The sequence below is a fragment of the Perca fluviatilis genome, chromosome 20, assembly GCF_010015445.1.
Source record: "Perca fluviatilis chromosome 20, GENO_Pfluv_1.0, whole genome shotgun sequence".
In the NCBI taxonomy this organism is placed as follows: Eukaryota; Metazoa; Chordata; class Actinopteri; order Perciformes; family Percidae; genus Perca; species Perca fluviatilis.
Genome location: NC_053131.1, coordinates 21,686,912 through 21,703,942, shown reverse-complemented (window position 1 = coordinate 21,703,942; position 17,031 = coordinate 21,686,912). Strand labels below are relative to the sequence as shown.

The window sequence follows — 17,031 nt, the reverse complement described above, 5'->3', positions numbered from 1 at the left end:
GATCAATTTCTGATGTGATTCCAATGGAAGAGATGTGGCGCAAATCTGCAGTCGCAGTTCTTCGAAAAACTGTGTTAAGGTGAAGCTAGTATGAGGCCTCAGAGTAAGATTAATCGAGTAATAGTTTGGAGTCTTTTCAGTAACGTTAGCATGTCAGACATTCTAGCAGCTCTGTGAGGCTGTACTTGGAGCTACAAGGTAACGTCATTGACATAACGTCAACATGCTTACAGTGACAATACTAACATAAGATGTTTTATTGTAACAGATAACGTTAGTGTTTTACTAAGTTCGCCATCTTAGTTTAGCTTGTTATTATGCTAACTTTTGCTTGTTAGCACTAAACAAAGTTGTGCTGAGCTATTAGCATAAACTAAGGCTTTACATGTTGACTTTAATGGCTAATTATGTATCCTAGGGGCCTGGAATGTAAATATAATTATGTATCTAGCATGTTTTATGACAGTCGTCCTCCAACAGTTAATGAGATTTTTCAACTGACCGACCAGCATTGCAAACGTTATCCCTAGTCATGCTGCTAGCATGGTTGAAAAGAGGGAATTTCATATTAATAAATCGGAAGATACCAACATGCTTTGTTACCAACATGTTTTGTCTAACTCAGACTCATATAAACATGTAAAAGTAGACTGCTCAACAATTTTATTCATATTATAATATTAGCATATTTCTTACAAACATGTACCCCAAAGTACATAGCAAATTGAAACAACACAAATTGAAATAAACATATTTTTTGCAAGACTAAAGTTAACAATAAAACAACATGTTTAAAATCAATAAATACATGGCTATAACATTACTCCAATTTAAAACACAGATTAAAAATGTCCTTTTTACAAACAACAAAGAATACCAAGAGAGATTGCTTAATATTTTTGCCATTTTAATGTTTTTCTCTTGCTGCTTTGCTGAAGCCTTATTACCTTTGGATGAACTTCGGAACACATCTGGCACAGAACGAGGACTGTGAACAGTCTCCCATCTCCTAAATTACATTGAAAATGCATCAGGAGACGATTTCTGTCAGTATGGACATAAGAAACAATTACAATGACCAATATCCTTTTCAACATACATACTGTATAGGCATGTGGATATTGTTGTAAGACATACTTGAACAATTGTGAACCTATCTTTTAAATAAGTTCTTTCTGCAGTGAATGTCTCCATATGTCATGTGTGTGGCCAGTAGTGTTGCTCTCTGGCAGTGGTGTGGCTGTGAACGGTCTGCTCAATAATTTAGCATTAATGCAGATTATAACAGGGCTGGCCCCCTTAAAGCAGATTAGAGAACTCTCTGTCTGTCTATCTATCTGTCTGTCTGCCTGCCTGCCTGCCTGCCTGCCTGCCTGCCTGTCTGTCTGTTACCTTGTTAATGATGGCACTCCATAATGCCAGAGCAGCTTATGGGACAGGAAGATATGCTGATTGCAGGTCACTGCAGTGTGGTTCATGTGTGTGGCTAATTGTAATCAGAGGGGATGGGTGATATGTCATATTGCTATATGGTTAGCGCTGTGGAGATAGGAGATAGGAAACTACTATATGGTAGACGTACAGAGAAGTATACATGTAGTTGTGATAGCAGAGCTCTATTTATATGGGGGATATAATATACTAGGAGTGGGAATCAACAGAGGTCTTACGATACGATATCATCACTATACTTATGCCACGATACGATATTAGTGCGATTTTAAACATATTGCAATATTCTGCGATATATTGCAATTTATTACCTTTTTTCCAACTTCAAATATTTCCCAATTTCAAATGATGTCCCCAAAAGGAAACATTGTCAACATCTGTATTATCTAAAAAGATAAATTTGTTTATCTCACTTAAATTTTATTGTTTCAAAATGGGATTGTCAAGCAGACAAACTGACCAACACATATATAATAACAGATCAATACTTGGTGTCCGTATATCGATACAGTATTGCCACGGAAAATATTGCGATAATACGCTATATCGATTTTTTTCCCCCCATCCCTAAAATATACCTGCTCCTTTCCTGCTGAAAAGTATTAGAGAAATGTGTGGTGTAAGCACCGTGGGCCGACGAATGGTTTCACACTTTAATAGACGGTTTCCCTTGGTTACCACATTCACTGAGAACGGCAGTTTTGAGTTCAATTTCCTAACTTCTTCTGCTTTGGACTGAAGGAAATTAGTCTTTTCTTCTGTTTAGCTTGATAAAAATCTGTTCATTCAGGGTCTTTTCTTTCTGTGTAAGGAATATTCGAAACACCTCAAATATTTTCAAAAGGAATGAAAAGGCGGCTTAAGAGAGCCTTTGCTTAGATAACAGCACACTGCTAAAAGAGAGAAGAACACATGGTGGAGAAAAGCAAGTGTGATAGTTCTCTGATAACTGGTGAACTGGTTCTGTCAACACAAAACATCTGTATGTGTGTGTCTGTGTGTGTTCACTCTGCATGCATGCATTCACAAATTGGCCATGCCATTTATTTCTGGAGTATCTTCCTTGGGGGCTTTTGGGATCTCATTTATTGCAGGGAAAAAAAGGTTCATTCATTCGGGTTTGCCATTTAAGCTTGACTGATTCCAGAGTTTCCATGAAGAGAGAGGGAAGGAGGAGAACATAGACATGCAAAAGGGGGAACGCTGGAGACCGAAATAGAGTTCCTGTTTGCCATCCTCAGGAACAAAAATGGAATTTATAGTAATGTGAGGATATAAAAACATTCAGAAATACAAATATAAGCTGTGGAAATGTGTCTAACTTGGGATCATGGCCTGCTTAAGAAAACAAGCCTCACACACATAAGCTTTGAATGGAAATTGAAAAGCGTTATCTCTGAGGCGGCTTGCTCAAAGAGTCTGGAATGTATATTTATAGCCTGCATGTGTGTGCGCTCAGTAACAGTTACTTGTTTTTATATTAGCATTTCAATATCCTCCTAATGAAATGTTTCTTATTTTCAGCATCAGTGGGCGCTGCTGCAGTGTGCGTCTCCCTGTCCTCCTTTCCTCTACACTGTGTATCCAGGGTGCGTGCTCTCTCTTTCTCTCTCTCTCTCTCTCTCTCTCTCTCTCTCTCTCTCTCTCTCTCTCTATCACTCACACACACACACACCGTCTGGCTTTCTCCTCCCTCTCTTTTCCCCTTCATATTCTGTAATTCCTTTATCCCTCCCCCTTTTCCAACTTGATCTGCCTCTCTGTTGCACAGCATCTCCCAACATCTCTCTCTCTCTCTCTCGCTCTCTCTCTCTCACACACACACACACACACTCGCACACTCGCTTCGAGCACATGCAGACATAGGGAGCGGGGGGATGAACGAGGTGTACACATGTGAGGATTTCCTAAACTGCCGGGGCAAGGCAGGACTGGTGAAGAGAGAAGCAGAGGAGGAGGAATACTGCAGTGACCAGCCAGCTTCTCTCTCTCTCACTCTCTTTCTCGCTGCTTCACTGCTTTCATCACCCTGTCTTCTTCATCCCTTTCTCTCCCCCTCTGCCAATTATACCATGAACCTGCCTGCTGCTTGTTGCTAAGGGGGAGCCAACCGGGGGAGCAGAGTGGACCGGGCATTATTTTGTTTCTAAGGTAATGAATGCTTCATTAATGGCAACTATCAGGTGTCACAGATGTTGCATTGCACTAAGCTGCTCGCCTGCTGAGCTTGAACACAGCTTTGGGACTCACAATCACAATATGGCTCTGCGTGTATCTGGAGCATGTTTTTGTTCTGTGTGTGAACTCGCTGGCAGTGTGTTTCAGTTGACGGGGCATCTATTGGCTTGTTTATTTGAGCTATTGCAGGGGGTTCTGCCCTGTGAATATGTGTGGTGTGTGTGTGTGTGTGCGCAGTGTCCTTTTGTGTTTGTCTCCTCAAATTGGTGTTTGCTTGGATGTGAGATTGTGCATGTGTATTGTACATGAGGGCACGTTGGTGCTCTCTGGCTGTCTTTTAGCAACTGTCCGTATTGCATCCATTTCACTTTGACACAAGCTTTCAATTAACATCTTGGACAGACCTCTCTGTGGAGTTTGATTTGCATGCTTGAGCAGCTCAATTGGGAGGAAGTTCTCTAGAATTACAGCTTACTGTCCACAAGGGACCTATTGGCTTGCTATCGTTTTCTTTAAGCAGGTGCTATGCAATCCATAGTGCCTGCCATTCAATACGGCCCTTGAGGCAGATGCAAAGATTAGCTGTCTAATGTGCTCAGACTCTAAAAAGAGCACAGACGTGTTAACCAATGGGGAGTGCTGTACTCCGCACTTCTGGTGGCAATAACAAACAGTAAGGCGACAGCGGATGATTACTTATTCACTCATGCGCATCACCATGCTCTGTGGTGTAATAGATTAAAGTGTTCAACTATGGTGACAAAGCCACCGTACATGTCTGCTGTTTTGCAAGCCAGTGGTATGCTGAATTTTAACTATTTCAATTTTCCCCTCTCTCCGCCAGAGCCATTATCTGCAGTTGTTCAGACTTGTAACATTGCACGGCTACAATTACATAATTCAACTACTCCAAATCCCTTGCTAGCGGCTGGCCCTTGGCAAGATGCAGTGTTACTAATTTAGTTAATGTATGAAGGTTTCATATTGTGCCCGCTCATGTGTGCCTGTCATGAAGTGCTATCTGTATCCTCTGTGCTTTCTCCCATCAATAGCTCATCATCATAGTTCTTTTTTAAAACACAAATACAGTGAATAGTGAGCTGTGTGATTATTTTTTCTCCTGGCAGCTTTATCCTCTCACACTTTGTGTTTTTAGAAGTACCAGAAATTATGAATGTGTCGAAGTGTGTAATCCACCCCCTCACCCCTCGTTCCTCAGCATGATTAAAGGACTAATAAATGGTTTAACCCATTTAAGGCACACAGAAGCCTTCAATGCCAAAGGGTAGAGTAGGCTAAGGGGGCTCGTTGAAGCCCAATCGTTAGAGTAGTTTATGGAAATCCTTAGTTAAGCAGAATGAATTCTCCTGAGAGATTAAGGGAGGGAGGGAGGGAGGGAGACAGCTAAGAGAAAGTGATGGGGACTGTGTAGGGGTTGTAAATAAATCCCTTAACAGCAGCTCTCAAAGCATGAAGCCTGGGGGGGGCGGGAGTGCAGGCAGATCAGAGGTAACCATTATGATTACAGCTAATGGAGTCAATACTTACTAACGCTTAGCATAAAAACAACAAAAAACATAGTGGCACACATCAACCACAGTTAAACTATAAGCATCACATCAGTGAGGGTTCATTCATTATGAACATCAGTTTTTATGTGAAGAAAGATGACTCATCTCCTCATAGCCACATCGACTAGGTGTTGTAGGCACACATCTGTGCTGTATACATAATTATTATTGCCGTCCTGACTCCCCTGAGCTGATACACTGTACTGCAGTGGTTACCAACCTGTGTTCATTAGGGCCCGAGCACTGACAGTCGGTCGGTGAAGGCCCTATTGAAATCGATAGGATTATTATTATTATTATTATTAATCTTTCGAATGAATCACATTTTTGAGGTGCTAAAGGTTCATGAAAATTTGCACACGCATCAGAACCGGTGAACATTTTGATATTTTATGGGTCTTCTTGGGTGTAACAAAATTACTCAATAGTGCCCCATACAGAAATTTCAAAGAAGTAGCACCTGCAGTACGTTTGACCTAGATGTATGAAATTTGGTAGGCATATTTATCATGGCCAGACCTCCTGGAGCCATCCTTTTCACCCAACAGGAAGTCAGCCAATATTTAATTTACTGTGCATTTTTAACAATTGGAGGCTTTTTCTTGATTTTATTTGATTTGTAATTGGATGTTATTTGACACTATTGATTATATGAAGTGGACACTGTTGTAATGTTTTTATCCAAATAGACTGTCAATGTGGTCTATCAAGGTTGCATTTAAACTACCACTATATGGAGTGGCACATGTTTCAACCCTTTATCCAGTTAAGTTTAGCTATTTAGTAGTAGCATAAATATATCCATACTTACTTTAAGCTGTCTATTTCCACCATTTATTACTTTTACTAACTGTTTAGACTGCTCATGCTAACACATGTTCACTCTCAATTCACTCAAGTGTTTGGGGATTACAGCTAACTTAAAATGTGGATATATTTTCTTTCGCTAAAAAAAAATCATAAAAATGATATGAGCAACTCTACTATCTTTCATGGTAACTGCAGAAGTGCTCCACAAGTAGGCCTGTTTGAAAATCACTGCTGTATTGTACTGTATGCTCGAGATTTGACTTTGCAGCTTAGTTAATATTCTGCTTACATCAGCCTACCTGAGCTCTCTTATCTGTCCCTACTGCGACAGGCGTCTCCTTTCCGAGACAGCAGCACACATTTTGGCAGCTGAATGTCATGACGATAAATGCTGGAGGAATTTTGGTTCCCGGTGGAAATAGACATTCTGACTGATGTTTATCGTTAGTCAGAATTTTGTGTTCTTCCATCGTCCAGGGGATGCTGGGTGCTGTATTCATGTTTTCATCTGTTTCTTCGACAGGACTGAGTGAAAATGGCGGAGGGGTCCAGAGACCAGGGAGGTGTGGGCACCACTGATCCAGAAGAGGACTCCCCCAACATGATCGTCTACAGAAAAGTAAGGCTTACTCTATGTGTGTGTGCTACATGTCTGGCCTACATGAAGGGAGAATAATTCTCTGCAGGCAATGACCCATAGACAGGCTCCTGACAGCCCACTGGTCCGTATTAGTGTGTACCTACCACACTCAGTTGTCAGGATGCCATCCTGAAACGAGCTCTCTTAGTCCTTCAGGACCTTCTTCTTACCACTGTACTGTACCACCACTAGTCTGGCAAACTTCATCTCTCCAGTGTTTTAATAAGCTCTCAATCCCATCGGTGAGGGTTTGGACAGTGAAAGGTCCTTTTAGTGTCCAGGGTAATTACCCATAGTGCCTCACTTTCAATAGCTGCAGTTTGATTGGAAAGGGTGAGCAGTATTGGTGGCTAATTACGCGGATGTGCGGCTGGGAGGAAGTAGCTGGTTTTCGAGGGCCGAGATTGGGAACGCCCAATGAAGGGATGGTTATTCCTCCTCAACTGACTCTTTTTATCAGCTCATTATTTCTCTGCCAGTACTCTGACAGCCCACTTAAAAAATAAAAAATAAAAAGCTTCTTATGATCAGACTTAAACCACGGGATCCACCACTACCCTCTTAGCCTGCTGTCTTGATTAGGGCAAAAAAGTGTTCTATGAGCAGGCCGCAGTTGACAGATCCGGTCCCACTGTCTCAAATCTGTTGTTTCATCCTGATCCTAATGATTTTCCGTTTATATAGAGATAAACCGATTATTGAAGGGATGGGCAAGACAGGATATGAAATAATTGTTGAAAGCTTCTGTGTCAGTGGTAAAATTTCTCTTTTAGGCGTGTTGTTAACTTTGTGTCACTGCAGAGTTTCAGGCTTGGGGACAATTTGAAGAATTTCCTGCACACCTCAATTTTTTTAATAAACACCTTCAGTCTGCAGCTGCAATAAACACCTTCTCTACTTCTAATAGCGATGCTACTGAGAATGTGTGCTTCGAACAGAGTGTCACACATCAGCAGTTGGCAATATAAAAGATAGTGGAAGTGCATTGCCAACAAAAACAAATCACTTTTCTATTGTGAAGACCTGTTAGGTAGCAGTGGGCATTTCCAGTGAAGTATCTGCCAGGAATCCAGCAATGATATTCAATAATCAAATAAGAATTGTGACCGGATTTCTTAACAGGCGTCACATTTCTGTCAAAAATATTTGTGTACTGCATGTGGGTCTGTTTTGTGTGCATATTGTACATAGTAATGCATTCATTGTTTATTCAGTTTTGTCATTATTCTCCATGTAGTCTAAGAAGCTGTCGCTCTGCAGAGAGAATATACTGTAGTTGCATGTAAAACTGGGTTTCTTCATATATTTCACGGCAGAACTTCATTATGTAACACTACACATGGCTGGAGGCAACACATTTAAAAGGCTAGACTTTGCTTGTCAGGATGCTGCCTGAGGAGATATCCATCATTTCATGTTTTAGTCATACCCAGTGACAACAGACAGATGACGCTGAGAGTGACAGGATGTTTTCCGCCCCTTCCTGCTTTGAAAATGTGAAAGTTTTTTTGTGATCAAATGTTTATTGTCTCTTAGGCACAACATATACATTGTATATGGACGAATACAATGACCAAACAAGCAGAAACATCAAGAAAAAAAAAGAGATTAAAGCAGATTATCAAGGGGGGCCATGATAGCCGTCCATACCCTTATTGTCTTAGAGCATGTTCTATTTATCTTAGCTGTTGTATATTCCAAATTTGCTATTTTACTAAAGGCCAGAAACCAGTAAGACTGCAAAGAGAGACTTGGGGTGTACCACATTTGCAAAAATGTCTTGTTTTGCAGCTGTAAAGCCTGCAGACAACAACCTACGTTGATTAAGAGTAAGGGATGTATTGTCATTTAGAAGATAGAGAGATGGATTTGACAACACATTTCCCCAAAAAATAATAAAAGGAGCAATACGAGGGCCATCCCAAAATGTATGTAAAAATGCGATTTTCTTGCTTTTTTCACTTGCTTTTATGGAAGAAAGCTGATGCAAAGAAACTTGGTTAAGCAAAAGCATTTTTCACATACAAAGAAATAATAATTTGAGACCCAATATTTGTCTTAGTATGTGATCTTAATGACCTTTAATTGAATTGATATAGTTTATTATATTTTACTTTATTGCCACTCACCAGCTGAAGATGTCAAATAGGCCAAACAATAGAAAGGTGCTGGGTCTTTGAGGGGAGAGCGCCCACAGCCTCTGGACTCTGTGGGTGGGCAGGCTGGCACAGTGTGAGGCAGTGCTTGCAGAGAGGCAGATGGCCACCAATATGCTCAGCCTCCTAGGAAAACACTGGCAGCTTTATCCCAAAGGCCCCCTGTCATATAGAAGACATCAGCACCTTACTGCATGGAGCAAAGGGCTAGTGTAGTCTGAGTCAAGAGCTAAAAATATTTTAAAGTGTGGGCGGCACCTTTGTGAAATGTATGGCGAGTACGGGTTAAAATACCTTACTTATATGGCGATATCTGTTGCAACACTGAAGTTAACTGTGTAGGCAGTTAGATAAAGGTGAATGTGATGTATTTAGCCATTAGAGAGGCTGAGTGCCCGGGAGGGGAGGAGGTTGTCTTTGTCCATGAAGTGTAGGTGCTGCAGAACTATCTTGCTCTGTCTCTCTTATTCCACGAAAAGAGAAAGTGAAGCAAAACAATCCAATAACTGCAGGACGTCTTATTGCCTCAAGAACTTTTGGTCTAACAGAAGTAGGTTGCACACATAGTGTAAATGCACGCACAAAGAGGAACTAAAACACAAGCACTACCCCATTCCGGTTGTTGTGTTTTTCCTTGCAATGTTTGGCATGCTTAGCAGACAGAATATGGCAGGATAGAGGAACAGGATTGGCACCAAGAGACACACACACAAAAATTCAAACCATCATGAGAAGCAGTACTCTGCTGGGAAATGCAATTAAGCTGAGGAGAGAATTGTGTGTGTGTGTGTGTGTGTGTGTGTGTGTGTGTGTGTGTGTGTTCCCCTTTTTCCCCCTCTGACTTGGGGGACCAAGACAGTTATTTGTCACCAAAGCACTATTCAGGTCATTAAATGTTTGATTGGATAATTCTTGGCAATCAACTCATACCTGAAAGTGGGTATTAAAGCCACAGTATGTGTGGTACAATTACACAAACCTTTTATCCAGATGAGTTTTAGGAGCCATTAGTGGGTAAATATTAGTAATTAGCCATGCCATGAAGTTCAAACTACTACTTGGTACCAGTGGCCTTTGGGTATGTGTGAGCTTTAGTACTCAGCTTTAGAGTTTGGTTGACAATTAAAACTGATATGTTCTAGCTTCATACACTACACTGCATCTGTAAGGTAAATTGGAACAGAAAATCCACATTATAGCCACTGTCTTACTAAGTATAGGATTTATTGCCATTACATTTTGTACAGATACTGTATTTATAGTCTGCTGACTTTAGTGATTCTCTGATGGTGTCAGGCGTATTTTTTTCTCTTTACATTTCAGGTGATATATTCGGCTTGGGTGTTTTGTTTTGTTGGCGGTATTCCCCTTAAAAAAACGCATTAGAGAAAAATTACATTGATTTTTGCCTTGATCTTAATGGTAAATGGTTGGATTTATATAGGATTTTTGTCAAAAGCATTTAAGAATTTGCCTTTAATTCACTCATTCACACACCAATAGCAGCAAGCTACCATGCAAGGTCTGAACATCAAGATCAATTTGGTGTTCAGTCAGTGTCTTGCCCAGGGACACATTAGATGCTAGATCGTACCCACCGAACGACAACACAAGCATACTGCGCAGGTGTTAACACACAGATGGTTATTTGAACTTGTAAGGTATAACCCTTATAAGTAACGAGATGTAACCCTAACCCTGCCTTTTAACCTAACCTTAACCATTCATACCTAACAGTAGCTAGCTACTAACTTCAGTGTTGACGCTTGCAGAGTATGCCAGATTTGTTATGTGATCTAGCATCTACCCAAGGACACTCTGACTGAGGAGCTGGGGATTGAACCACCAATCCTGTGATTACGCTCTACCTCCTGAGCCACAGCCGCACATCTTTTATTTTGTAGCGTCCTCAGTATGGCTTGCTGGTATTTATTGCTTATTCTCAAATGCTAGCATGCCAACACGCTAAACTACAACGGCGTTGGAAAATGTTACCTGCTAAACATTAGCATGTTGTAACATTGTTATTATGAGCATGTTAGCATTCTGATATTAGCATGTAGTTCAGAGCACGGCTGTGGCTCAATACCACCTCACAGAGCTGCTCGTCTTGTTTTTTTTTTTTTACTACCTTTCCCTCGTTCTTTTTCTGCCTTCACCATTTCCTTTGTTCAGCCTTTCTTCTGCTTCTTGCTAATTAATAATTGAAACTCATTTCAAGCTTTCCATCTTTGTGAAAAATATCTGGTCCTCTGAGACATCATATTTCCCCATTCATTTCTTCATATCCAGCTCATGTTTTATCATCACTTGGTATTTTTATCCATGTATGTGCTTCTTAATGTTAAAAAAAGAAGGACTAAAGTGGGAAAAAAACAAATTATATAAAGAAAAGTGGGCTTTTAATGCCTTAATAAAACACAGTTTCTAAGGCAGTTGGACAGATTTTTGAATTTGCATGAACATTACAGTGCTGTGATACAAGATAACAGGAGTTATGGGAGGACTAACACAAGTTATCACATCTGTGTCATTCCTTCAGACTGGATAGATGTTAAATCTAACATAGGGTGAGAGTAAAAAAGCCGCAATGAAGTCCACTACAGTGAACCCCCCCCCCCTCCTCCTCCTTGAGAGAGGGGGGGGTTTTTTGTTTTTTTTTTTTAAAAAAGGGGGGGGATTTTGTTTTTTTCCACTCCTACAGTGTGGATGATATAGACACACTGGAATATGCATATAATTACAGAAGGAGAGAAGGACAAGTGACAGGAGAAGATGAAATTACTGTAAAGCATCATCTATTGGCTTACCACAACAGGGACTGACAGCTGGTTGGGTTTGAAGGGCGAAGAGGACTGAATCGCTCATTCTGCTGGTCAGAAGGAAGATTGCTTATTTGTCTCTGTGCTTCCGCCCCATGAGTCACACTTGTCTTCTCTCTCTGAAGTGCCCCTGAGGCCCATAGAAGGTATATCTCACCTCTCTTTAGACTAACCTCCATCCGAGGTGTCTATGGGCCACTACACGCTGTTCCTGTGTGCACTTAAGATAACAGTCCAGCTGAACGCTCTGGATATCACTTCTGCAGCTGTAGGGATGAGGTCTCCCTGTGCTTTATCATGCATGACCGTTTTAACACCGTCTCCACTTGCACCCCGGCAGCCTTTATCTGACTCGCTGGTATGGGCTGAACTATCAGGGTCACGCTGAAGCCTAGTGTGCGTGTATGCTAAGTGCCAGTGTGGGTTGCTTTCCTAGTCAGGTCAATAAGATAAAACAACAGTAACAGTGTAAAGCTCCATCTCTTATATAACCAGCTCCTGTTAGTTTAATGTGTCGGCCAGTCTCTTCTTTCCAGTTGAGCAGAAGGACCAACACATGAAAATCCTGGAAGCCCACTGAAAAACAAATCATAATTGGATAATAATTCACAGTGTTTTGGCAGGCTTCGCACTGTGTTGACAGGATTATTTACCTCATCCATAGAGAATGACTGTGACTGAAATAAAAGGCTTTTCTCCAGTGAGGAAAGTCCTTCCTGTGCCAGTACCTCTCCTGTTCTCCCTCCCTGTTCACACATTGCTGACAGTGTGCTCTTAAAGGAACACATTTAATAAGGCAGCCAGTGTTTCTGTGCTTCGTTTTTGGACTGAAGTGTAAAGCTGCATATGCATGAAAAGGGTGATGTTAATAGGGATCTTGGTGGTTGGCACCACTGTGTCCCACTTGTAAATGGCCTCCAACCCCCCCGGAGCCTCAGACTTATCACATGCTGAAAAGGCTGCTTGAAATCGCACTAGGGATGGAGTCTGCCTTTAATGCCTCCCACTGTACTCTGAAAAACCTCAGCATCTCTGCAGGACAGGGAGCTCACTGCGTTCCTAAATAGCAGATTAAATGAAAATACTATAAATGAAGACACAATTATAGCAGTTGACTTGAAGAGAATTTCCTCATCGACAAACAAAGTTTCCATTCACTGTGTTCAAGTTGATGTGTAATAGCGTCAGCGAGGAAACTGTTGCCCTAAACTGTTGTTAATGATCGATGCTAATAAAGATTAAACTCTTGTGTCATCATGCACAGTAAATACTAATGGATCATTGGAACCGGCTCTGACATTAATGTGTTAAAAGCTGCTGGTCCTCTGTGCCCTGTGGTGACACTCTGACAGTCTGACAGCAGTGACTAGCTGGGCAAACTGTAGCCCTGCAGTAGTGCTGACACACTGAATTAGTAAAAAATAGGATGTAAAAAGAGAACAAGCTATTACAGTCCCACATGGTTTTGTCACACTTTAAATAGATTAATTCACAGTAACAGAGACAATAATTATAAACCTATATTGCACTTATTTTACAAAGTTTCTGCCAGAGAGGGAATCAATACAAGAAGAGTAAAGCCATTAAAACAAAAATAATGATAGAAAGCATTAAACAAAAGTTGAAAAAGATAGTAATAAGAAAGTAATAGTAAAGGCCCTCTCAATTCAAAGAGAAAAAAAAAACTTCTTAAGTGTAGCCTGAGGACTTAAGGTTGAACTCAAAGTCAGCAATGTATGGAGATGGCCAGACTGAGCCACCCTTGGTCGAGATTGATTTTGCCAACAGGGGACATGGAGAAAACAATAGAACCACTGAGACATGTGTGACCCTGACCGATGAAATCTGCTGAGTAGATTCTATTTAAAAAGTAGGATTAAAGGGTAACTACTGTTTTTTTTTTTCAACTTGGACTATGTGTTTGTGTCTAAGTGACTGATTGGAACAACAATCTTTGAAATTGGTCCAGTATTAAGCAAGATCGCTGCAGTTGGCAGCAGCGAAACAAGCTACAGTGTTTGTTGATAGGGCAATTGTCCTAGCCTGACAAGCCAGACCCACATCAAGATGTTGGGTCTGGGACTCACCGTTGGCAGGGCTCAATCCGAGGGGCGGGATAAACCGTTGTCTTTCAAATTCCCTCTGCACGTAATAGGATAGCGCTACAACCAGGCAGAGCAACGAAGAAGGTAGCAGAGCTAGTTGATAGATTAAACTTTTGAGAACTTCCAGAGTCGTGGCCAAAGCCAATTCCAAAGACCGCTGTTCCCAGCAGCAGCAGCCATAAGCCCGCCCACCGACTCTATACATGATGTGATTGGCCCAGCCAGAGTTTGTTACAATTGTCCAGCTTGTATATACCTTCACAAAAGTGCTCGTTTTGCCACTGACAGGCTCAGATTTATATGCTAAGTGTCGAACTTTTTTTAAACATAAAAACATCCGCGAAATTGCGTTCGCTAAACCCACCAGACTCCATGTAAATAAACAGTAATTTTAGCATCGTAAAATACACTTCATTCAAATTCGACAGAAACAAAATAAAACTATGAAATGCGGTTTTGGGTCGTCTTTCCAGTTTTCCAACCATCACAACTCGAGTTTTGGTTGAAATAAATACATAGTTTACCGATTTATATGTAAAAATAGGTTGGCTCTATACACGCTAAAAGTATTGCTTTTTTAAATAGAGTCTGGTGGGTTTAGCGCTAGCGACTTCAGAGCTGTTTCTGGTTAAACAGAAAGGTCTCAAAGAGGTTTTAAAGGTCTATCTCTGAAGGGATCCTTTCCATGATGTTGTCAGACACTTAGAATATCAATCTGAGCCTGTCAGTGGCAAAACAAGCACTATTGTGAAGGTAAATGCAAACTTACATTGTAGCTTGTTTCGCCGCCGCCGACTGCAGCCATCTTGCTTAATACTGCACCAATGTCAAAGATTGGTATGAAAAAAAACGGTAGTTACCCTTTAAGCCCATGAGGCAGTCAATTGCCTGACATCATCAACTGGGCTAAGTGCTCCCGTACAGCTTCAAATTGTATAGCAGGACTGTATAGCAAAACAAAAAGGATAAATACTTTCCAGTACTGAATACTAATACATTTTAAAACTTCTCTGGGAACATTATGAAAAAAATGAATATCAAAACATATTTACAGGAGGTTTACATTGTAATTGTATTAAGCTTTTCTGTCCTCTTCTTTTTTTTTACGACCAGTGTTGCGTCATTAAGCCATGGAGATGGATTAACTTTGTGAACTGATCTAGTTTTCAAGGGTGCAGTAGCATCCAAGGCTGATGGGTACAGGTCATTAAAGTGGCTAACCAAATCATTTGTGCCTGCAGAACAAGCCGTATGTCTGCTTTGACTCAATTCAGCTGATGAAAATTGAATAGTTGATTGAGCATTAAGGATGCCGGAGCAGATGGTTCATTTGTCCTGCAAAGTAACAACTTTAAAGGAGCATTAAAAAGAAATACTTGTATGATCAGAGATAACGATTCTCAGTATAGAGTTCACACATTTAGTGAAAACCAAGTGACAATTGTTCAGATACATGCTTGCATCTTACTACTCAAAATCTGACCCTGCCTCTGAAATCCGCTCGGCTCTTCCTCTTTTACAACTCCGGGCCCTATCTTGCACTCAGCGCAATTGCCTTTGTACACCGACGCATGTATCATTCCTATTTTGCACCCGACGCACAGCGGACTTTTCCCTCCACAGACGCACGTCGGTAAATTAGGGAATGTATTTGCACTCCCGGGGCGGTTCAGCGAAAGAGGAGGCGCGTTCCGGTGCAAACGTTACCTGGTGCTATTTTGCAGTTTCAGAAAACAATTCCGCCACTGACCAGGAAAAACCTGGTCTAAAGTCAGTGGCGCTAGTCTAAAGTCAGTAGTGCGTTATTCAGATGCTATTTCAGGGGCAAATGCTTGGCCATAATGTAGCATGTGCACAACGCGCATACACTTTGCTTCTCTCATCTAAATGGACGCAGCAGTTCCCATTTTTGCAAACCATACATAATTACAAAGAAAAATATTACTGAAAATGCGCTTCAGGTGTTTGGATAGATCAGGAGGCATTTTACAGTACAGTCCTCAAAAAGTCGCAGCATTCTTTGTGGCTGGTTGTGTTTTACACAACATTTCCATGAATCATAGATGTGTTGATGACATAAATGAGGAAATATTAGAGGATTTAAGGAGACGTGATGTTGAACTACGGTGGGATTGGACACTCCGGCGCGATCTGGTCCGGGAGTAATGCTCGATGCGCTCCTGGTGGAGCGGGTGGACGGAGATGGAGTGGGGGGAGGAGGAAGGGGCACAACAGGTGCAAGTGGGGCGTTTGGAGGTACGCTCCATGGCTGCAGCAATCCTCTCCAGACTTGAGGAGATGCGCCGAGAGGCCGCAGCAACATCGCCACCTGGACAAGACGGGCATTTTTAATTTTACCGCATCCGGACAGCTCCGCGGGGCGGTACCGGGCAAATCCGCCGTCATAATAGCAATCCGCCATGGAACAAGGCGCGCTCTTAAAGGGAATGTGAGATGATGCTCTGATTGGTTATTTTCCGCGTTCACAACCCAAACCACACCTAGCTACTTCAGACCAACCCATTTTAGATTTGCGTCGGGCGCAAGAGTCATTTATCCCGCCGTTATAATAGCAACAGCGCCCGAGACCCGCCCACAAAGCTACTTGCGTTTTGCGTTTCATACTTGCGTTTCAGATCGTTAAAATAGGGCCCTCCATCTTCTTCATGCTTCAATTTTAGCTGCAACTTCAACTCCCAACTAGTTCAAACCTCTGGGGATCTTGTCAAGAAATGCTCCTCTCCTTGTCCCACTTTCACTCTGACTACACTGCTAATCAAAGAAAAGGCAAGTTTTGTCTCTGCTGACAGTTTCTTTTTGTTGGTGGTACATTTTATCCCTGAGTTGACAGACCAGACAGTGATGAGAATGTCCTCAATATGCTGAATACAACTGATCAAGTATGGTTCTTTGATTTAAAAAAAAATCGGGCAGTGACACTGCCCGATTACAAAATATTTCATATTTTAATCTTCGAAAGCCTCATTAGACCACTCTCTCGCTCTACTCAGAAAATCAAAGTTCTAGAAAATGAAAAATAACAGAAGAATCTCGTCTCACTCATTCACACATTCTTCAAATAGCTTTTAATTACCTCTGACAAAGACAAAGAGCACAATACAGCTTGTCACAGAATGAAGACTGTGAATGAAATTCGCTGATTAACAACCTTTTTAAATGTACGGTAATCGCAGCGCCATCTGCCAACACCGCCATTTGTATTGTTTACAGACACATCTGATAGGATAGAGTTCCACTTAAAATAGAAGGTCTGACTCAGATAAGGGGGAGACAGAC

The 17,031-nt window shown here is 41.4% G+C and overlaps 1 protein-coding gene across 4 annotated transcripts in view; it reads left to right on the top strand.

The window, feature by feature from the left end:
* Positions 1 to 172: 172 nt before the first annotated feature.
* The window catches only part of LOC120549379 (regulator of G-protein signaling 6-like), a 47,521-nt gene continuing 30,662 nt past the window's right edge, over positions 173 to 17,031 (top strand). The window contains exons 1-2 of one of the 4 annotated variants that reach the window (XM_039786263.1): positions 173 to 198; positions 6,535 to 6,630. In XM_039786263.1, the coding sequence (XP_039642197.1) occupies positions 6,547 to 6,630 (84 nt within the window). In that variant the 5' untranslated portion in view covers positions 173 to 198; positions 6,535 to 6,546. Of the gene's footprint in view, positions 199 to 3,153; positions 3,604 to 6,334; positions 6,631 to 17,031 lie in introns of those variants that run through there. The other 3 variants (XM_039786264.1, XM_039786261.1, XM_039786262.1) reach the window with 3 other exon arrangements.